General features: G+C 37.4%; 1 protein-coding gene across 3 annotated transcripts in view; it reads right to left on the reverse strand.

The window, feature by feature from the left end:
• Positions 1-10699: 10699 nt before the first annotated feature.
• ROS1 (ROS proto-oncogene 1, receptor tyrosine kinase) overlaps positions 10700-20830 on the reverse strand; it is a 138744-nt gene continuing 128613 nt past the window's right edge. For all 3 annotated transcript variants that reach the window (XM_063605435.1, XM_034962754.3, XM_034962753.3), the window contains one exon: positions 10700-12171. In XM_063605435.1, the coding sequence (XP_063461505.1) occupies positions 11861-12171 (311 nt within the window). In that variant the 3' untranslated portion in view covers positions 10700-11860. The remainder of the gene's footprint in view (positions 12172-20830) is intronic.

Genomic DNA, 20830 nt, shown 5'->3' on the forward strand with positions numbered 1-20830 from the left:
AAGCAGCAGGGTTAAGCAAACATAAATTTCACATTTCCTAAATACCAATTCTTGCGTATTGCCTATAAATATAAAACTCTAATAATACAAATATGGTATCTGCAAAATAGAATCTATCCACAAATATAACACACATGCACGCACGCGCGCGCGCGCACACACACACACACACACAGATGCAGACCTAGAGAGAAATCAGAGACATTATGCCCTCAGACAGGCACAGGCACAAATGATTATTCTCACTTGACAGACCAACTGTACTTCTCTTTCCTTGTATTTCACTCCAGCCCCAGAGGGCTGGATCAAGAAAGAGACACTTGATAGCTGCTGTTTCCGTGGTTGAAATATTTGTGAAGTTAACGCATAATCTGAAAGCAGAAGCTAATAAATTATAGGGTGCTAATTGGAGCTAGAATGGAGCTGTCAATCATGTTATCCTAAACACAGAGAGACCCTCATAACCTAAAAAGGCAATGCAGCCTCCAAAAACAGCTCCCATTTGTTTCCAGCCATGACCTCCAAATATCACGTCCAGGCAAGGAGTGGCCACTGACAAGTGTCGGCAGAGGTGATTCTGCTAATCCAAGTTGACTTTAAGAGACAGGCAAATTTTCTTTTCTAGGGAAAAGAGTAAGATATTTTGCCGAGGAATTAATTTTTAATCTTTAGAGAAATACATACATTATGTATGTGTATGTGTGTGTGTGTGTATATATATATACACACCTTATTAGAATGTATGTATATATATACACACACCTTATTAGAATGTGTGTGTATATATATATATATATATATATATATATATATATATATATACCTTACTAGAATAATTATTACTTTGGTAAAGCATGTGACCCTTCATTTGGAATTTTTCACTTTAAAATTACTGAGTTAACTCAGTAGGAGAAAAATCTGAAGTTCTCCACAACACAGTGTCAGATCTACCTCAAATTATAGTATTTCTGTGAGTTTCCGGTGTATTCTTGTGAAACTAAGTTCCTCTAAAACAAAAATGGAGACATCCAAATTTGCTCTGCCTTGCTGGAATTCAGTTATTTCACCTAGAAAAGCAGCAGCAGCATATTTCCTATTCCTTTGTTTTGTCCTTAGACTCAGTAAGCGCTACTTCTGCTTATCTCCAAGTGTTTCAAAATGGCTACAATGGCTTTGCTCAAACTATCCTCTCATAATTGTTTCCACTTTCTATCAAAAATGTATAAATGAATAAACATATTATGATTACATGTAAGAAATTTAGGTTAAAGGTAAACTAAACTTTCAACAATGAAATTAAAGAATTAAAACTTTTTTATTCCTAATCAATATTTGCATCACTCTAAACGATCTATAGGCAATTAAAAATTTTTACCAACGTGTATTTTTGGAGTACATACTTTAATCTCTACCGTATTTACAACTAGAAAAATATTCTGTTTATGTTATAATTTGGAAGCTTCTTTAGAATACTTCAAATAAAAATTCTTTTCACTCAGAAACAAAAATTAAGGATCTTAAAATTCTAAGCACACACTTGCTAGAAACAACAGTTATGATTGGGATCATTGATGGGAGTGTCCCAAACTCATTTCTTTTCCTGCTGGTTCTCAAACTATAGTGTTGCTCTTATTTTTGGCGACTACATTATTGGCCCTTTGGCAATGATGGTATTATCAAGAAATGGGATAAAAAAAATGAGTTATTGTTAAATTTATTTTTACCGGTACAACCCTATTTCATGTTTTCTTCTTCTAAGAGTATTTTACCCAATGTATAATCTGTTATGCCCAATGTATAAGTGATTGGATTTTTTCCCTCTAGTATCAAATGACTTTTTTCCCATTGTACCAGCTTTTTTATGGAATTTCCTGCTATCTTTAGAAGCACTGCCTAAAGGTGCTGTATTAGTAGTATTCCACCTTGCTTTGTGGAGTGTGAAATCCAGTTTTTACCTCAGGCAGTTTCTTCTCTACACTCAGAAACTGACAATAGGTCGCTGACAGACAGATATTGGTAAGAAACATAGAGAACAGGGCTTATGATGTTTGTTCTTCCTTGTTCAAATACTTCTTTTAAAAACATTATTCACTTATATTTTTTAAAGGGCATAAGAAATGATCTAGGGAAAAGGCCTACCTCCAGAGGGAAAACAACTATGAAGTTATATTCAATTGGAATTGCTGAGACGAAAAATTATTCACAATTTTTTACTTAACAGTTCCAAACTATTTAGTTAATAAATTAAAACAGTAACATCAGACACCATCATCTCACATTGAAACTTGGGATGTCTGATCATTTGATGTTTAAGGAATGGTGTCATTATAGATAAGACTGGAAATTTTATAAATTTATCATGGAATACTGCCATCTCTTATTTTTGCTTGAGATATAAAGTATTGAAACTAAAAAAGAAAAATAAACAATGTTTCACAGTCATAATATATACTCATGCTGCCAATTAATATAAGCTTTGGGTCTTACAATGTTTCACAGTCATAATATATACTCATGCTGCCAATTAATATAAGCTTTGGGTCTTAAGAGAATGAGGCAGAAAGTACAGGTACCACTGAATCTTCCTATGTCACAGAACAGCAACAAGGGCAACACATTAAATATTAAAATAAAATAAATTATACAATTTAACAGTATATATTTTTCACATCATAGAAGCTTCTGGCTACATTTTCTACTGTTATTTTAGGGTGCATATTTAGTTTTTCTTCTTTATCAGAGGAGGTTCTAATTTGAACTCCATTACACACCCTTTGTTCTCATTGTCCTTATTGTAAACAGAAAAACTCTACAAGTGACACTAAAAACGTTTTGCATGATAGCTTTTAGTGTACTGATCTATTTATTGTGCTTACCTATCCTGTGTCTACATATCGATTATCAGATGAACTTAGAGCTATCTTGTCTAAGTTTTCAGGAGGATATCAAGCTCACCATTGGGTAAGACCTCAGCCCACTGGTACACAAGAAGTTAACCAGAGTACCTAAACACAATTGTTCTGGTTGACTGTTCCCCTGAGCAGTCTGCAACATTTTCTCTTATATTCCACAGAAGGTCCTTGTGAATTCCTACCTCCCAGCAGGTCAGAAAACCTTCACCCTCATTGCCATCTTATTCAAATGCAATCTGTTCTTCAAGTCTAGATTAGTTCTGTCTCTTCTACAAAACCTTGTCTCCCCACCACACCGCAGTATGTGGTCTCACCCTTAGGGAACTCTTTCACCTAATGTCTGTGCCACTTATTTGGCATTTACGTAGCAATAACATTTCATGATACAAATTTAGGAGTTCTGAGATTGCAGTAGTCCTACAGAACATTCTGTTGACACTTACAGTATTCTTTAACCTTAGCTAGATATTAAGTACATTGAGCAGCTACCACCAATTATTATGAAAAAACACAGTGTATTAAAATATTTTATTATATTTAAACAAATTTTAAAATATAGGTTGATTTGAAGTTTAGAGTACAAGTTAGAAAAAGAATAACTGGCTGGAAGCCTGTTTCATTAAAGAAAATCCTCTTATTAAAAGTAGTGGAGAGAAATTCTATCACATTTCATAGGAGCCAATTAGTATCATATATCCTTTTCCTGCCCCTATATCCTGAGCCTCAATCTCTGTCTTCTGCTCAAAGGTATCATTTCGACAGTTCTCTTCATCCTGCATCATTTCTTTTCCCTCTCTATTGAATCGCTCCCGTTAATAAACCCAGGCTGCAATATTTCCTGTCTTTAAAAATGCACACAAACCCAAGACAAAACCTCCCTTGACCCATCTTCTTCCAGTTGCTGCCTCACCTCCCTGTTCCCTTTAAGTGGAAAAATGCCTTAAATGAGTCATCTTTGTTCTCTCCATTTACTTTTTAATTTTCTCCTGCACCTATTTTAATTTAGCTTCCCCTACACACAAACTTGCCAAGGGCAACCGTTAGCTCCATATGTTTAAACTTTAAGAGCAGTTATCATAAGTAGTCTTTTAAATTGTCCCATCAATAGGATGATACATCAGTTTGGATCCTCCGAGAAGCAAATGCCAAGACACATACCACGCACTTGAAGCCTTATTAATATATTCTAGCAAATATACTACATCTGGTATAGCAACTGTAGCTGAGGCCATTATTGGAGTTAACTTGTGGTATTCTACACTCATTCTCCAAGATCTATCCAGTTTTGGCAGGAGCCCTAGTGAATTAAATGGAGATACGATAGAAGCCATGAACCCTGAAACCTTTAGATCTTTAATAGTGGTACTAATCACTGTCATCCCCCTGAGATTTGTGTTGTTTTTGATTTACAATTTGTGCTGAGGGAGGAGAAGGAAAAGGGGGCCAGTTTTAAAGGTTTCCACTTGGCCTTCCACACTATGGTATCTTTTGCCACGCAGGCCAAAGATTCAGTGAGGTGGTTACGCCAATCACAAAGTATGTTGATCCCAATTACACATTTAAAGAGTAGGAAAATGACCACTGGGTGGGGCTGTGGACCGAGTGGACACATTGTAGGTTAGGTTTTAGCCAGAATGCAATTTAATACCTGCTCCCATAAGCCCCATTTTAACAGAGGGACTATGATAACGCATCAGGTTTCTGGATGCCCATATCAACTCAGACCCTGTATCCAAGTGTCTGAAATGTCTGGGAATTCCCCCTTCCTTCAGTGTACAGTCACTGGAGTAAGTGGCCATAGTTCCCAATGCAATATATGCCTGTGATGATGTTGCAGGGTCCTTCCACTGTCAGTCAATGAGTTGCAAATCCAAAAATTGGCTCAGGTCCGGGAATTGAGCAAGGATCATGATTTTTATCAGAAAGACCACGTTAGCCCCCTGTTTCTTCAATTTTGTTTTTATGATCATTAACTTTGGGTGTCACATTTTTGCCTTTGTGATAGTTAATTTTAGGTGTCAACTTAGCTGGATTAAGAGATACCCAGATAGTTGGTACCATATTATTTCTGTATATGTCTGAAAGGGTGTTTCTGAAAGAGATTGATATTTGAATCAGTGGACTAAGTAACAAACATCTTTCTGTATTGAATGTGGATGGGCATCATCCAGTTTGCTGGGTGCCTGGATAGAACAAAAAGGCAGAGGAAAAGCTAATTTGCTCTTACTCTTTCTGCTGCTGCTGGGACACCCATATTCTCCTTCCCTTGGCCACTAGAACTCCAGGTTCTCTGGCCTTCAGACTCAGGAACTTGCACCAGTTGCTCCCCTCAGGTTCTCAGGCTTTTGGCCTCAGAAAGAGCATTACACCATTGGCTCCCCTGGTTCTCAGGCCTTCAGACTTGGACTGAGTCAGGCTACTAAATTCCCTGGATTTCCAACTTGCAGGTGGCAAATCATGGGACTTCTCTGTCTCCATAATCATGAGAACCAATCCCCTTAATAAGTCCCCTGTCTATCTATCTATCTATCTATCTATCTATCTATCTACCTACCTACCTATCATCTCTATCTGTCATATATCTATCTATCATCTATTTATATATCCTATCAGTTTTGTTTCTCTTAAGAACCCTGATTAATAAAGCCTTCTACTGATTTTGGATGTTAAGGACTGGCTGTCTATTTATTTTGCCCTAGGGATACATGCTTTGATATGGTTTGGCTGTATCCCCCACCCAGATCGCATCTTGAATTGTAGTTCCCATAATCCCCATGTGTCATGGGAGGGACTTGGTGGGAAGTAATTGAGTCATGGGGATGGTTACCCTAATGCTGTTCTCGTGATAGTAAGTGAGTTCTCACGAGATCTGATGGTTTTATAAGGGGCTTTTCCCCTTTGCTCAGCACTTCTCCTTCCTGCCATTGTGTGAAGAAGGACATGTTTGTTTCCACTTCTGCCATGATTGTTAAGTTTCCTGAGACCTCCCCAGCTCTGCAGAACTGTGAGTCAATTAAACCTCTTTCCTTTATAAATTACCCAGTCTCAGGTATTTCTTCACAGCAGTGTGAGAAGGAACTAATACATGCTTTATTAACTATCTCCACAATATCTATGGTCAAGCCCCTTTGGCTTCCTCTCTGTCATTAGTGATAATGGTCCCTGGCTTCTGGTGGTCAAGTGCAGCCATCTGGCCTCTATTACTTTAGGCCCGCATTGTGACCATGGATGTTAACAAGCTCAGCTCTGGATCTGCCTCTCCTGCCAAAAGCTCTGCCTGCAGAGGAGACCATCACTGAGCTTCTTCGTGATGCTTGTGAGGCTCCTTTCATCAGCACATTCCTGATGACCTTGATGAATGCTGCATCCTCTGGTGGGTCTTCTGGCTTCACATTATATGTCCACTTCAGCATTTTCACTCCTCAGCCTTTTAATTCCTTACTCTACCTTTTGACAGGGAATCTCAGAAAGGGCCTTTGTTGTCTCCTGGCTTCTGAAGCCATCCCAGCCACAAATTTGCCTCATCTCCATTGGTCTTTTCCAGAATGTTAAATCTCATGTCCCAGGAAAATCTCACCCAGTGAATGAATTCTTGCTTACCCAGTCTTACCTTCCCATCCCCTTGACCTTCAGAATGCAATCCCAGCATTATCCGCCCCCCCACCCCTGCCAGTGCATGTTAGCTAATTCTTGGAGCTCCTATGGGATGTAATCTCTTTCCTTCCTTATCAGATCCAGCATATCCCTAGTCAAGTTATACTGGGATTTATCCAGCATAGTTATCAACCTGGCTGTCAGGAAAGATGAATGTGGTTCCTGAGGGCACATCAGTTGCCTGGTTGAGAAGAGGCCTCTGTCACATTTTCCTCTACAGAGAAAGTGCTGGCTCTTACTTTGGAGGGGTGGGCCACCTCTACAAGCTCTGAGGGATCAGAAGGGTCTGTTGAGCCAAAATCTTTGAGGTATTTATCTAAATACCTTTATTCTGTGTTTCAGGGCACCAGGTTTTCTCAACAGACCCACCTTGAATGAGCTCTTAAACATCTGAAGCTCTGCAGCACTATAGAATGCTGAGTTTGCTCCTCACCTGTATGTATATTTTTTATTTATTATGTCTCCTCCTCCAACTACAATGCTGGAATGTAACCTCCATCAAGGCAGAGACTTTGCTTTGTTTAATGCTCTATTTTTAGCACCTATAACAATATTTTCTGCATTTTAGGCACTCTATTTATTAAATGAGTAAATGAATGAATGTGAAGATCTACAAAGGAGGGGTAAACTCTAATAGATCCACCCTAAGTGATTTTATGCAGCCATCAGGAACACTCCCAAAATATTTTTAATAATTAGAGGTAAAGTTTATGTAATAATGTTAAGTGAAAAAAACTAGGAGAGGTACAACTACAACTATTCCAGCCATGAAAATAAGCTCCTATTGGGGAGAAAAAACTGGAAGGAAACATCCTAAATTATTCACAGTAGTGTTTGGGGAGTATATTTCGGCCCCTTAATTCTTCTGGTTGTATGTGAAGAAGCCCGAAAGAATCAGGATAGGTCATCTGATTCAGGCTCCCTGTAACCCTGACCAGCTGCCAAAAGGAAAGTTGGACAGGCTTCCTTTTACCAAGGAGTATCAAAGAGAAGTCAAGGACACCCTAACATCCATCCTACATTCACAGAGGCTATTCTGAGGGTAAAAGGTGGGTTTGGGATAGGGCAGAAACTGAGAATGATAAAAATAAATGTTTTTTTCCTTTAGCATATGTTCACTATTACTTCAAGGGTTTCAAGAAGAAGTTTGGTCCTCACTTATATCTGATATGAACTTCAAGGCAGTTCCCCAACTTCTATAATCTTTCTAGGTCTCAACTGATAACTCATTATTGAAAGAATCCTCATGAGTCCCCAGTGGCATTAGATCAATTTTCTGGTATCCCTGGTATGAGCCATAAGCAAGGACTTGTCCTGTAATAGGCTGGAAGAAGATGATAAGAAAATCAATTTATCAATCCATTAAAAACAAATACCTACTTTGGCATGGAGACTATATAAAGGAATAAAAGACACCATCCTATCTTCATAAAGCTTGCAATTTATTTGAGTAGGTAAAATGCATAGAAATAGAATGGAAAAAACTTGCAGTTACTGCCAATGAGATTTAAAGACAGTAAGGGCAAAAGTAATTCTGGGAAGGAACAGGGTTAGGGGCAGGCCTTTCCAAAGAGTTGGAATATGAGCTGGTTATAAAGGTTGAGTGAGATTTAGTAAGCAGAAAAGAATAGGCCAAGAGAGTCCAATAGGAAAGTGAAAGCCAACATAGCTAAGAAATGTAGAGTGCATCTGGGCCCAGAAACAGACTTTTTCTCAAGAACATTTGGAGTAAACCATTTTAATCAGAATTATATCAACATATTTATTTTATCTAGATAAATATTTCCTCAATTGGCAGTGTTAAACCATAAACAACATAGCATTTGCTTCCAACCCTATATTGCATTTCAACTTATTTAAATATTTTTCTTATGGATTATTTCTTTTCCTTGAACAATTTTAAATGAAGGTTAGATTCATTGATCAGCTTTTTCATATAAACTCTTTCCAGTTGTGGCTTCTGTCTTTGTGAGTTATTACTTCTCTCAAGTCTTCCTAGGTCACATTTGCAGATTTAAAAAAAATATCAGCAGGGTGCAGTGGCTCACGCCTGTAATCCCAGCACTTTTGGGAGGCCACGGCAGGCAGATCACCAGAGGCTGGCATTCTGAGACCAGCCTGATCAACATGGAGAAACCCCATCTCTACTAAGAATACAAAATTGCCAGGCGTGGCAGTGGGCGCCTGTAATCCCAGCTACTTGGGAGGCTGAGACAGGAGAGAATCGCTTGAACCTGGGAGGCGGAGGTAGCGGTGAGCCAAGATCACGCCATTGCACTTCAGCCTGGGCAACAAGAAAAAAACTCCGTCTCAAAAAAAAAAAAAAAAATCAATAAGATTTTGTTCTTATGCTAATTTTTTGTGAATAACATATTTAAATAAGAGCCATTTTTAGCCACTGTCAATTTTTTCCTTTTGATTATAAGATCTATTTTTTCTAGAATTAACTTCCAATTGTAGTACTACAATTTCAGAATTAACCAACTAACTATACTTTATCAAATTATTTTTATCTATAATCCATTTTACACATGACATTTTTAGCCACTATTTTATTTTGAATTAAATATTTCTACCACTATTATTCATCTTGAATTATAAAAAATACTGCTAATTTGCACTTATTTCTTAGCTGAAACATGAAAGTTTTGTAGGCTGTTCCCCTCAGATATCCTATACATTCTCTATTGCCCAAATTGTAATGCAAATGTACTATACTGCAAATCTAATTCTTCTATACACTTCTGATGTCTTTTTGTGTCTTCCAGAGTTAAAGGTCCATGCCACTGTCAAAGCAAAAACCTGACTGCAAGCAACAGAAACTGACTCTGGCTGGTTTAAAAGATAAGTGTTTATTAAAGGGATATGGGGATAACTCTCAGAACCTTGGAGAAGACTTGAGAGCAGACAGCAGAACGGGTCTAGCCTGGCTGCCCAAACTATCAGAGGCACCAGGCTCCAGACTAGCTCTGCTGACTCTCCTGGCCTTGGACTCTAGATGCCACCTCTAGCACCAGTGTCCCCTTTGTGCCAGGAGCCAGATTGATATGGGTTGGCTGTGTCCCCACCCAAATCTTATCTTGAATTGTAGCTGTCATAATCCCAATGTATGTGGGAGGGACCCAGTGGGAAGTAATTGAATCATGGTGGATTTTCTCGTGCTGTTCTTGTGATAGTGAGTAAGTCTCAGGAGATCTGCTGGTTTTATAAAGGGCAGTTCCCTTGCACATGCTCTCTTGCCTGCTGCCATGTAAGACATGCCTTTACTCCTCCTTCATCTTCCACCATGATTGTGAGGCCTCACCAGCCATGTGGAACTGTGATTCCATTAAATCTCTTTTTCTTTATAAATTACCCAGTCTCAGGTATTTCTTCATAGCAGTATGAAAATGGACTAACACACAGACTATTGCAGTTGGCACCATCACCAGAGAAGACTTCCCGTGGTCTCTGATTCTTTGCATCCCTAGGTCTCAATGAGAAGCCTGGCGCAGGTGGGTGGGTGGGTCTTAGTGGTGAGGGCTGGGTCACATGCCTGCCTTCTTGCTGCAAGAGACGCTGGGGGAGCGAATGGAACACAGTTCCCACCCAGATTATAAAGGCAGAGGAATTACCCAGCACAGGAAGGGGCTTCATATCATGGCATAACAAAAAGAATGGCAAATACCCGTTAGACGATGAGAAGGTCAGAGACAAAATATCGTGCCTTATTCAGCAGAATATCAGATATGGCAGAGTGACCACAAATCCTGGACCTTAACTTGGGAGCTGTTCACCATAGAACTAACACATTCACTTCTCTGTGTTCCTTGCCAATCATCTGTGCAGGCTCTCAGGTAGTAGGCAAATTAAAAGATTAACTAAACTATCCAAGGTGGAAGTGGATACATGATCTTCTTCCACAGCAGATTTTAGCAAATGCTATAATCAAAATGTTCTTCTCTATATCTAGCAAATTTCCTGAATATTGCAACTGAATAACACACAGAATGGCTTCACTGGTGTTGCTGTTAGAGCAATTGTGGCTTTAAGATTTAAATGGACAACTGCAAAATATATATATTGGTTTTAAGTTAAGGTGTTTCTCTGAAGAGCTTTTTTATATAATAGTTCTCATTTAGGTATTTATTTTTTCACATGGTTGTTAAAAACCACACAGCTTGAATTAACATTGTATAATCATTTATATTTAATTTTAAGCATAATTTGATACAAAATGTAATCTTAAGTATTTTATACATAAAATAGATATGGCAAATAGCAATCTTTATACTAGTTAATTTCCATAATAGCACACAAGTCAGAGTGATTTTATACAACTGAAGATTACAGAATGCAAAACTTCAGGACTTAAAAGATCTTCAGTCTTATTTTCAACATGACTGAATCTACTGTTGTAAGCCTCAAAACTACAAAATATTTTACAGTAGTGATTAAAGACAATATATATCGGCTAGGCATGGTGGCTCACACCTGTAATCCAGCACTTTGGGAGGCCAAGGCGGGTGGATCCCGAGGTCAGGAGTTCTAGACCAGCCTGGCCAATATGGTGAAACCTCATCTCTACTAAAAATACAAAAATTAGCCAGGCGTGGTGGCACATGCCTGTAATCCCAGCTACTTAGGAGGCTGAGGCACAAGAATTGCTTGAACCCAGGAGGTGGAGTTTGCAGTGCCGAGATCGTGCCATTGAACTCCAGCCTGGGCAACAGAGCAAGACTTCGTCTCAAAAAAAAAAAAAAAATTAAAAAAAGATAATATATATATCATTGCAGTAACAGCTTTCCAAGTGATTTCTCAAGTCACAGGTGCTGGTTTCTTCTGTATGTGTCAAATTATTTCTCATTTCCTTGGCCCCATTTGAGATTATCTGTAGTTCAGTTGACCCCCTGAGCCGATAGCCTCTTCTTCAGATCGCTGAACACACCTATTCTGTCTCTAAACATGTGGCCAAGATATTTTTATTACAGCCCAAACCGAAAGGTGGGTAAGAGCCTAAAGCACCTCAAGGGAGAAGGGAGAGCAGTGTTTCCCTTCCAGACTTCTGAGTCTTCCTAAGCTTTCCACATGCTTAGTGTTCATCTCATAATTCTACTGAAAGTCAGGCAGCTGGTATGGGGATTGCTACAACTGAAACCAAATGGCTCTCAGAACCAAGATTAGAAATCAGGAATGTTGCATTGTTTATTTGGAGTTATAGACCACCATGACATTTATCATTCTAGCAGAGTTTTCTTTCAGTAACTACTGAATGAGAGTGTTTATCTCAACTCTGTATTTCCCAAACAACGCTATTAATCAGACCCATCTCCATATCCACTGTGAGTGAGACAGGCATAGTTCAGGCCTTCAGTCTTGCCAGAAGGGCAGTAAGCCACTTGTTTTTCTTGGCAGAAATCTTTGTCTGCATGTGGTTCCTTCTCTTCTTTCCTCAGACCACAAGATTCAGATTCCTGGGAGCCTAGAGGACCCTCAGACTTTTCTTCACCTTGGCCACATTCTGTAGCAAGTACCATGTAGTTTAACCCTTCTCGGTTCTTCGTTTCCATTAAAGCAACTGGCATAAGGTCATCTGAATTCAAACAAATCACATCGCCATCTTCACCTGTGAAAAAAATATGAATGTTATTCTAGCATGTATTTAATTATTTATTTGTAATAATATACAAGCTATATCAGAATTATAGCAACACCAACTTTATACATTTGTTCAGCAAACATTTATGAGGACTACTAAGTGTTGGGAATACAAAGACAAATAAAACATGCTTCTTGTCCTTGAGGCTGCTGCAGTCTAGTAGGGAAGCAGATCATACAGATCTGCTATATATATGACATATATATATATATATATTCACCTATAGAAGGTGACATGCACTTTAATAAAGGAATATTTTTAAATGTAGTAGGAGCACAGGGGTGATTAACTCTGCCTTAACAAGCGGAGCAAGTCGTGGTCTTTGTGATAGGACTTAATTGGCCCTTAGAGGGCCCTTTTTGTCTAAAGTATGTACTTTTTTATACTTCCACAGCAACTGAAATATCTACTTTTAAAGATTGATTTTTCTAGATTTAGTAATTTTGCTAAATTAATTGCTTAATGTAATATTTACTGATGACTACTACATTCCAAGCCTGTGTTCTAGTTATTGATGGATATAGCAATGAATGAAAAACATTTCTACATTCAGCCCTGACACACACCCGGGTTTGATTTATTTGTAATGAACTTCAATTGAAATATGAGGAAAATACCATAATTTCAAAAGACTAAGGGAGGTACCAGTGTACCTATTTTTCCCAATAAAAATTTAATGGATATACCTATTTATTAAGTTTAACACCTGAACTACAAAGCTTATTTTATAAGACATATGAACTACATCCCTTCTCCCCATATCATTAGTATGCATCTCCTTTTTGCAGACCCTCCAAACTGCTGCAGAACAAGATAGCCAAGCTACAGGTTCACAGGCTCTTTGGTATCATCTAATTTTCCTCTTCATTGTTCAAACATCGTTATAGCATATTTCAAAACACATGAATAGTTAGATGTGTTGTAAAATTATCTCCCTAATAGAAAGAACTTTATCAGATGCCAAGTTTGGTTAGTACCTGGGTGTTGAACACCTGTGGAAGGTATTCAACACCTGTGGAAGGTATTCAACTGTTATGATTATTGCCAATATGCACTAATAGCCATTAAGATGCCCATAAGAATAACTTGGTATATGTAATAATAGCAATGGAAAATATTTTTAAATGTTAGGAAAAAATAAGATATTTAACTTTAAGTAGTACAGTAATCCAATAATTGGGGAAATTAGGATGCTCTTAATAGGCTTAAAGAAATCAGGCTAAAGGAAAGTTTAGAATTTCAACAAAAACTTAAATCTACAATATAGTCTACCCACTCATATCAGCTATTTCATTGTCATACATTTAATCCATGAATGAGCATATTGGAAAACTTCCTACTAAAACATGATTTTAATTTTTTAAACTTTTTTGCTTATTGAATTTTCTGAAAAATAATATTTTATATGAGGCAAATAAATTCTTTTTGCAAATTCTGTTGTTATGTGTCAAAGAAAAATCATTAGCTAACTACTTTATTGGTTTATAGTACTTGTAGCAATATTTAGTAACTTGACCCTGGCAAGCTTTCAGCAATTAGTACATCTTCTTGTTGCAAAAAGAGCTTACAAGAGACTGCGATAGTAGAGATAGGTTGTCTTATTTGTTTGCTTTTGTTTAAAAATTATTTAATAAGTAGTCTATGGGTCAGATCTTAAGGCAGATATCCTCAACAAAGATAGCATGCACTGGGCAACCTCTTTAAGAGAGAAATATTAAAATAAAGACTTCCAAGTAAGACGGGGTATTTACAGACTAGACATATGCCGGCTGACTGGCTATGTTTAGAACAGCAGAGGAGCATTTAGATTTGTTTCCTGTAGAACTCTCTGGGACTGATGAGGTGATGTTTACACAAATGTTTGGATGAAGTCACTGGGATATTTTTACTAGATGCCCAGATATGTTACTAATCTTCTCTCTCTATCCCCTTTCTACCCCATTAGGTCAGTAGGACCACAGGATAGGCATGGTATTATTGCTCCCTGTTTTTCTAAGCACCCCCACTTCTTTGCTTTAAAAAGTCCTTTCAATAGCTTTTCTTATCTACGTACATATCTCCAACAACAACAATGAAGACAGTCATTTTATTGCTTTGCTAAATATGCCCACCAGTCTGCAAAGCAGTAAGCTATTATTAAACACATTATTTTTTATTGAAAAAATAATTAAGTTTAGGTTTGCCTTGAAGGGTCTGTTGCACTATTTCTATCCTTTGCAGATATGCAAACTCCGCCTTTAATTCAGTTTTTTCTCTCTTCCCTGCCTCTCTTGCTCAGTCACAAACTCAATTATCAATTTAGTGATTTCCACATCTCTTTTCATTCCTTATCTTCAGGATTTACATTCATTGTAAATAACAGAACAGCAATTTCTCTTTTCCTAAAATTTTATTTCTGTCATGGCCCAGAAATGCTTGTTTCTTTCTAAATTGTAATAGTTTGATGATATTCCCTGTTAAATTCTTCCTGCATCATTACTTTGAATATTTGTCTGCTTCTCTATTGTTGGGAATATTATTTAGAATTTTAATTCTTTCTGCCAACAACTTGGTACCTAAATAGATTTGGTATAACCAGAAAAAAATGGTGTATATTTTCTAGCAGGTCATAAGTAATCATTGCTTTCATTATACCTAGCTGTGCAGTACACTATTGGTAACATAACTGGGGATATTGTGTGGGCCATTTCCCTACTACGGCCAGGGATTTGTGAAGGCTGAGAGGAAAGGCTCAACAATGGAGACAAACTCTAGCCCTATTTCAGCAGTATGATTATGAGCAAGTCACTAAACCTCAGTTTTCTCATCTGTAAAATGGTGATATAGTAATATCCGCTTCATAAGGCTGTTATAAAGATTTAATGAGTTAACCTACATAGCACAGTGAGTGGCACATGGAAAAGTACTAAAATAAAATTAGCTACTATTCTAATTAAAAGCCTTTCACAGAGGTATTTTACTCTTTATATTGAGTGTGAGCCTTGTTTCTTACCTATCTCTGCCTCATAGATGAACTATGCAATGCAAAATGGTGAAAAGATTTTCTCAAGGGTCCGTGGAGACTTCAAGTAGAACCTAAGGTGAAGCTAAGCTCTCAGGCCTGCTAACACCCATTATGGCAACCTCTGTGACATTTTTTTCTTTTCATTTCTTTTTTTTTTGAGATGGAGTCTCGCTCTGTCGCCCAGGCTGGAGTGCAGTGGCGCGATCTCGGCTTACTGCAAGCTCTGCCTCCCAGGTTCACGCCATTCTCCTACCTCAGCCTCTCTAGTAGTTGGGAATACAGGCGCCCACCACCATGCCCATCTAATTTTTTCTATTTTTTAGTAGAGACGCGGTTTCACCATGTTAGCCAGGATGGTCTCGATCTTCTGACCTCATGATCTGCCCGCCTTGGCCTCCCAAAGTGCTGGGATTACAGGTATGAGCCACAGCGCCCGGCCCTCTGTGACTTTTATAATGTATCTTTGCACATTAGAAGGAAAGGATTCCATGAGCAAAGAGTTGAATTTTAGAATACAAGTCAACTGCAAAATCTGTGCAACCCTCTGGATTGCTTTACCTCTCTGCAGCATTTGTTCACTCTTTCCTTTCTAAGCCTCTCTCCTCTGGATTTCCATAACAACACTCCCTATGGCTTTCCTCTTCCCTTTCTGGCTGCTCCTCCCCATGTCCACCATCTTTGTAAGCCCCTCCTATACCGGCTGCTCTCTGGGTTCCACCCACTTGTCACTCTCTTCTTATTTCATACACTCTACTTTAATGACCTAGTCTGCACCCTGGACTTCAACCATCTATATTTACAGGACAGACCTTTCAACTGAGTATGAACCCATATCTTGACTGTGTCCTGGACTTCTCCGCTTAGATATGCCAAGCCAACTCAAACCAAACATATGCAAAACTGTTCCTCTTCCTATGTTCCTCATCTCCAGGAATAGCGTTGATTTTTACCAACTTTCTCCTTTCTCTTTTTTACCCACTTAGTTGCCAAGTCCGATAGCATCTACCTCTATGGTAACTCCGGACTCTTTTTTGTTCTCTCTACACCTGTTACCATTCATTAATTCAGCTTTCGTTACTTTTCATTCCTTACTTTTGATTAGTGTGACCAATAACCCTCCAATTTTATCACTTGCCACATTCTCATGTATAATAAACAAAGTGCAGTTCTATGAATACCTCATTCTCTATTATTCCCTGCCTTTCTACATGCTGCTTCTTCTATCCTGAAATACATAGGATACCTCAGCTTCTTTTTTTCATACCTAAGCTTCTAAGTAGGTCTCAGCTTAGATGTAACCTCCTCCCGATGGTTTTTCTTGACTCTCCCTCTGCCATAGTGTAGACTTGGCATCCTTCCTCTGGACTCCCACAGAACATGGATTTCTTCTCAATAACAACATAGAATACTCATTTCCTGGATTCTGGCAGAAGATGTAATACAAAATCATCTTCTCACCAAATCCTTAAAAATAAGCTTATTTGTAAGAAAAAAATGCTGGAGAACCTACTACAGAATCTACAGCCCATGAATTCCTTTAGATTACCTAAATTTAGTATCTGAATCCAGATAGTATATATACAAACATACATAAATGAGCGTTTCTGTAAATGGCTATATATGCACATACAATATCTGCAAATATACAACCAAATTGTTAGCTCTGGCTAGTACTGGGGAGTGAGATAAGGATTAATTAGGAAACTTTTACTTTTTAGACTGCTTAAGTAATTTTATATTTTTTATAATAAACATAAATTACTTTTACAATAAAGATCTTTAAAATGTAGATACAATTATAAAATAATACAGCAAGAACAGTTACTGAGATTACTGGAAAAGTTACAAGAAAAATAGAAAGGAATCAGAAGTCATTTTTATGGTTGTAAAATAACATAAAAATTATTTTTAAACTTTTAAGAAGGTCATGATTGTGTTAATTAATAAAGTCTATAAAATTATAGTCACAAAGAATTTGAGCCTTATCTGTCAAAAAATTTGAGCCTTATTTGTTGCTTTCAATGATAAGAGCACGCTAATATCCCTGATGAACACAGATGCAAAAATTCTCAACAAAATACTGGCAAGCCAAACCCAAGAGCACATAAAAAAGATAGCACACTATGATCAAGTAAGATTTATCCCAGGTATGCAAGGATAGTTCAACAAATGTGTATATGTTGAAGACACATGATACATTACATCAACAGACTGAAAGACAAAAACCATATGATCATATCAGCAGAGGCAGAAAAGGCATTTGATAAGATTTAGCATTCTTTCATAATAAAAGCTCTCAAAAAATTAGGCATGGAAGGAACATATCTCAAAATAATAGAGGTTATATATGACAAATCCATAGCCAACATTGTACTAAATGGAGGAAAGTTGAAAACATTTTCTCTAATAACTAGAACAAGACAAGGATGGCCACTTTCACCACTCTTATTCAACACAGTACTGTAAGTCCTAGCCAGAGCAACCAGGCAGGGGAAAGAAAATAAAAAGGCATCTCATAAAAGGCATTCACAGATGATATTATCTTATATCTAGAAAAACCTAAAGATTCCACAAAATGTGTCTTCAACATATACACATATGTTGAACTATCCTTGCATCCCAGGGATAAATCTTACTTGATCATAGTATACTATCTTTTTCATGTGTTCTTGGATTTGGCTTGCCAGTATTTTGTTGAGAACTTTTGCATCTGTGTTCATCAGGGATATTAGCATGCTCTTATCATTGAAACTCTGAAATTTGATAAATAAATTCAGTAAAGTTTCAGGATACAAAATTAATGTACAAAAATTCAGTGCATTTCTATATACCAAAAATAATCTAGCTGATAATTAAATCAAGAAGGCAATGCCATTTACAAGAGCCACATAAAGAATGAAACACCTAGGAATATATTAACCAAGGAGATGAAAATTCTCTACAAGGGAAACTACAAAACACTGATGAAAGAAATTGTAGGAGGCACAAACAAATGGAAAAATATTCCATGCTCAAGGATTGGAAGAATCAATATTGTTAAAATGGCCATACTGCCCAAAGTTGTCTACAAATTCAATGCAATCCCTATCAAAATACCAATGACATTCTTCACAGAAATAGAAAAAAATCCGAAAATTTATATAGAACCACAAAAGACTTGGAATAGCCAAAGCTATCCTAAGCAAAAGGAACAAAACTCAAAGAATCACATTACTGGATTCAAATTATACTACAGACCTATAGTAACCAAAACAGCATAGTACTGGCATAAAAACTCACACATAGATCAAAGGTACATATACAGAATGGAATACATAAAAAAGAACAGAATAAAGAACACAGAAATAAATTCACACACCTACAGTGAATTCATGTTTTACAAAGATGCCAAGAACATCTACTGGGGAAAAGACAGTCTCTTCAATAAATGCTGCTGTGAAAACTGGATATCCATATGTAGAAGAATAAAACTAGACCCCTATCTCTCTACATATACAAAAATCAAATAAAAATGCATTGAAGATTTAAATCTAAGACTTCAAACCATGAAACTACTACAAGAAAATACTGGGGAAAATCTCCAGGACATTGGTTGGGGCAAAAATTTCTTGAGCAACACCCCACAAGCACAGGCAGTCAAAGCAAAAATGGACAAATGGGATCACATCAAATTTAAAAAGCTTCTTCACAGCAAAGGAAACAATCAACAAAGTGAAGGGACAATCCACAGAATGGAAGAAAATATTTGCAAACTACCCATCTGACAAGGGGTTAATAACCAGAATACATAGGGAGCTCAAATAACTCGATAGGAAAAAAGCTAATAGTCTGATCAAAAAATGGGCAAAAGATTTGAATAGACATTTCTAATAAAAAGAAATACAAATGGCAAACAGACATGTGGAAAAGTGCTCAACATATTGATCATCACAGAAATGCAAACCAAAACTACATTGAGATATCATCTCAGTCAAGTTAAAATGGCTTACATTGAAAAGACAGGCAAGACAAATGCTAGCAAGGATGTGGAGAAAGAGACTCCTCATACACTGTTGGTGGGAATGTAAATTAGTACAACCACTAAGAAGAACAGTTTGGAGGTTCCTCAAACAACTGAAAATAGATCTGCCATTTGATTCAGCAATCCCACTGCTGTACATATGCCCAAAAGAAAGGAAATCAGTACATCAAAGAGATATCTGCACTCCTATGTTTATTGCAGTACTGTTTACAATAGCTAAGATTTGGAAGCAACCTAAGTGTCCATCTGTAGATAAATGGATAGGCCAGGCTCAGTTGCTCACGCCTGTAATCCCAGCACTTTGGGAGGCAGAGGTAGGCAGATCACTTGAGGTCAGGAATTCTAGACCAGCCTGGCCAACATGGTGAAACCCAGTCTCTACTAAAAAAAATACAAAAATTAGCCAGGCGTGGTGGCACGTGCCTGTAGTCCCAGCTACTCGGAATGCCGAGGCATAAGAATCGCTTGAAACTGAAAGGGGGAGGTTGCAGTGAGCCGAGATCATGCCATTGCTTTCCGGTCTGAGGGACAGAGTGAGACTGTCTCAAAAAAAAAAAAAAATAGACAAATGGATAAAGAAAATGTGGTATATGCATATAGTACAGTGGAGTACTATTCAGCTATAAAAAGAATGAGATCCTGTCATTTCCAAGAATATGTATGGAACTGGAGATCATTATGTTAAGTGAAATAAGCCAGGCACAGAAAGATAAATATCTCATGTTCTCATTTATTTGTGAAATATAAAAATCAAAACGATTGAACCCATGGAGACAGAGAGTAGAAGGATGGTTACCAGAAACTGGGAAGGGTAGTAAGGGACAGGGTGGGGGAGTTGGGGATGGTTATTGGGTACAAAAAAGAGAAAGAATGAATAAGACTAAATATTTGATAGCACAATAGGGTAACTATAGTCAATAATAATTTAATTGTACATTTTAAAATAACTATAAGTAAAAAATTGGTTTGTAACACAAAGGATAAATGCTTGAGGGGTGGATACTCCATTCTCCATGATGTGATTATTACACATTACATGCCTGTATCAAAACATCTCATGTACCCTGTAAATATAGACATCTACTATGTGCCCACAAAAATTAAAAATAAATTTAAAAAATAATACTACAAGGCTATAGTAATCAAACAGTATGGTACTGGTATAAAAATAAACATACAGTTTAATGGAACAGAATCCAGAATCCAGAAATAAAGCCACATATTTATAGCCAACTGATCTTTTGCAAAGTCAACAAGAACACATACTGGGGAGAAAAACACCCCTTTCAATAAATGGTGCTGGGGAAATTGGATATATGCAGAAGAATGAAACTGGACCCTTACCCTCACCATATACAAAAATTAACTCAAAGATGGATTAAAGACTTACATGTAATAAATGAAACTGTGAAAATACTAGAAGAAAGCCTAAGGAAAACTCTTCTGGATATTGGTCTAGGCAAATAATTCACGACTTAGACACTGAAAGCACAGGCAACATGAACAAAAATAGACAAATGTGACTTAATTAAGCTAAAAAGCTTGTGCAGAAAAAGAAATAATCAGTGGAATAAACAGACAATCTGCAGAATGGGAGAAAA

Source organism: Pan paniscus, chromosome 5 (genome assembly GCF_029289425.2).
Source record: "Pan paniscus chromosome 5, NHGRI_mPanPan1-v2.0_pri, whole genome shotgun sequence".
NCBI lineage: Eukaryota > Metazoa > Chordata > Mammalia > Primates > Hominidae > Pan > Pan paniscus.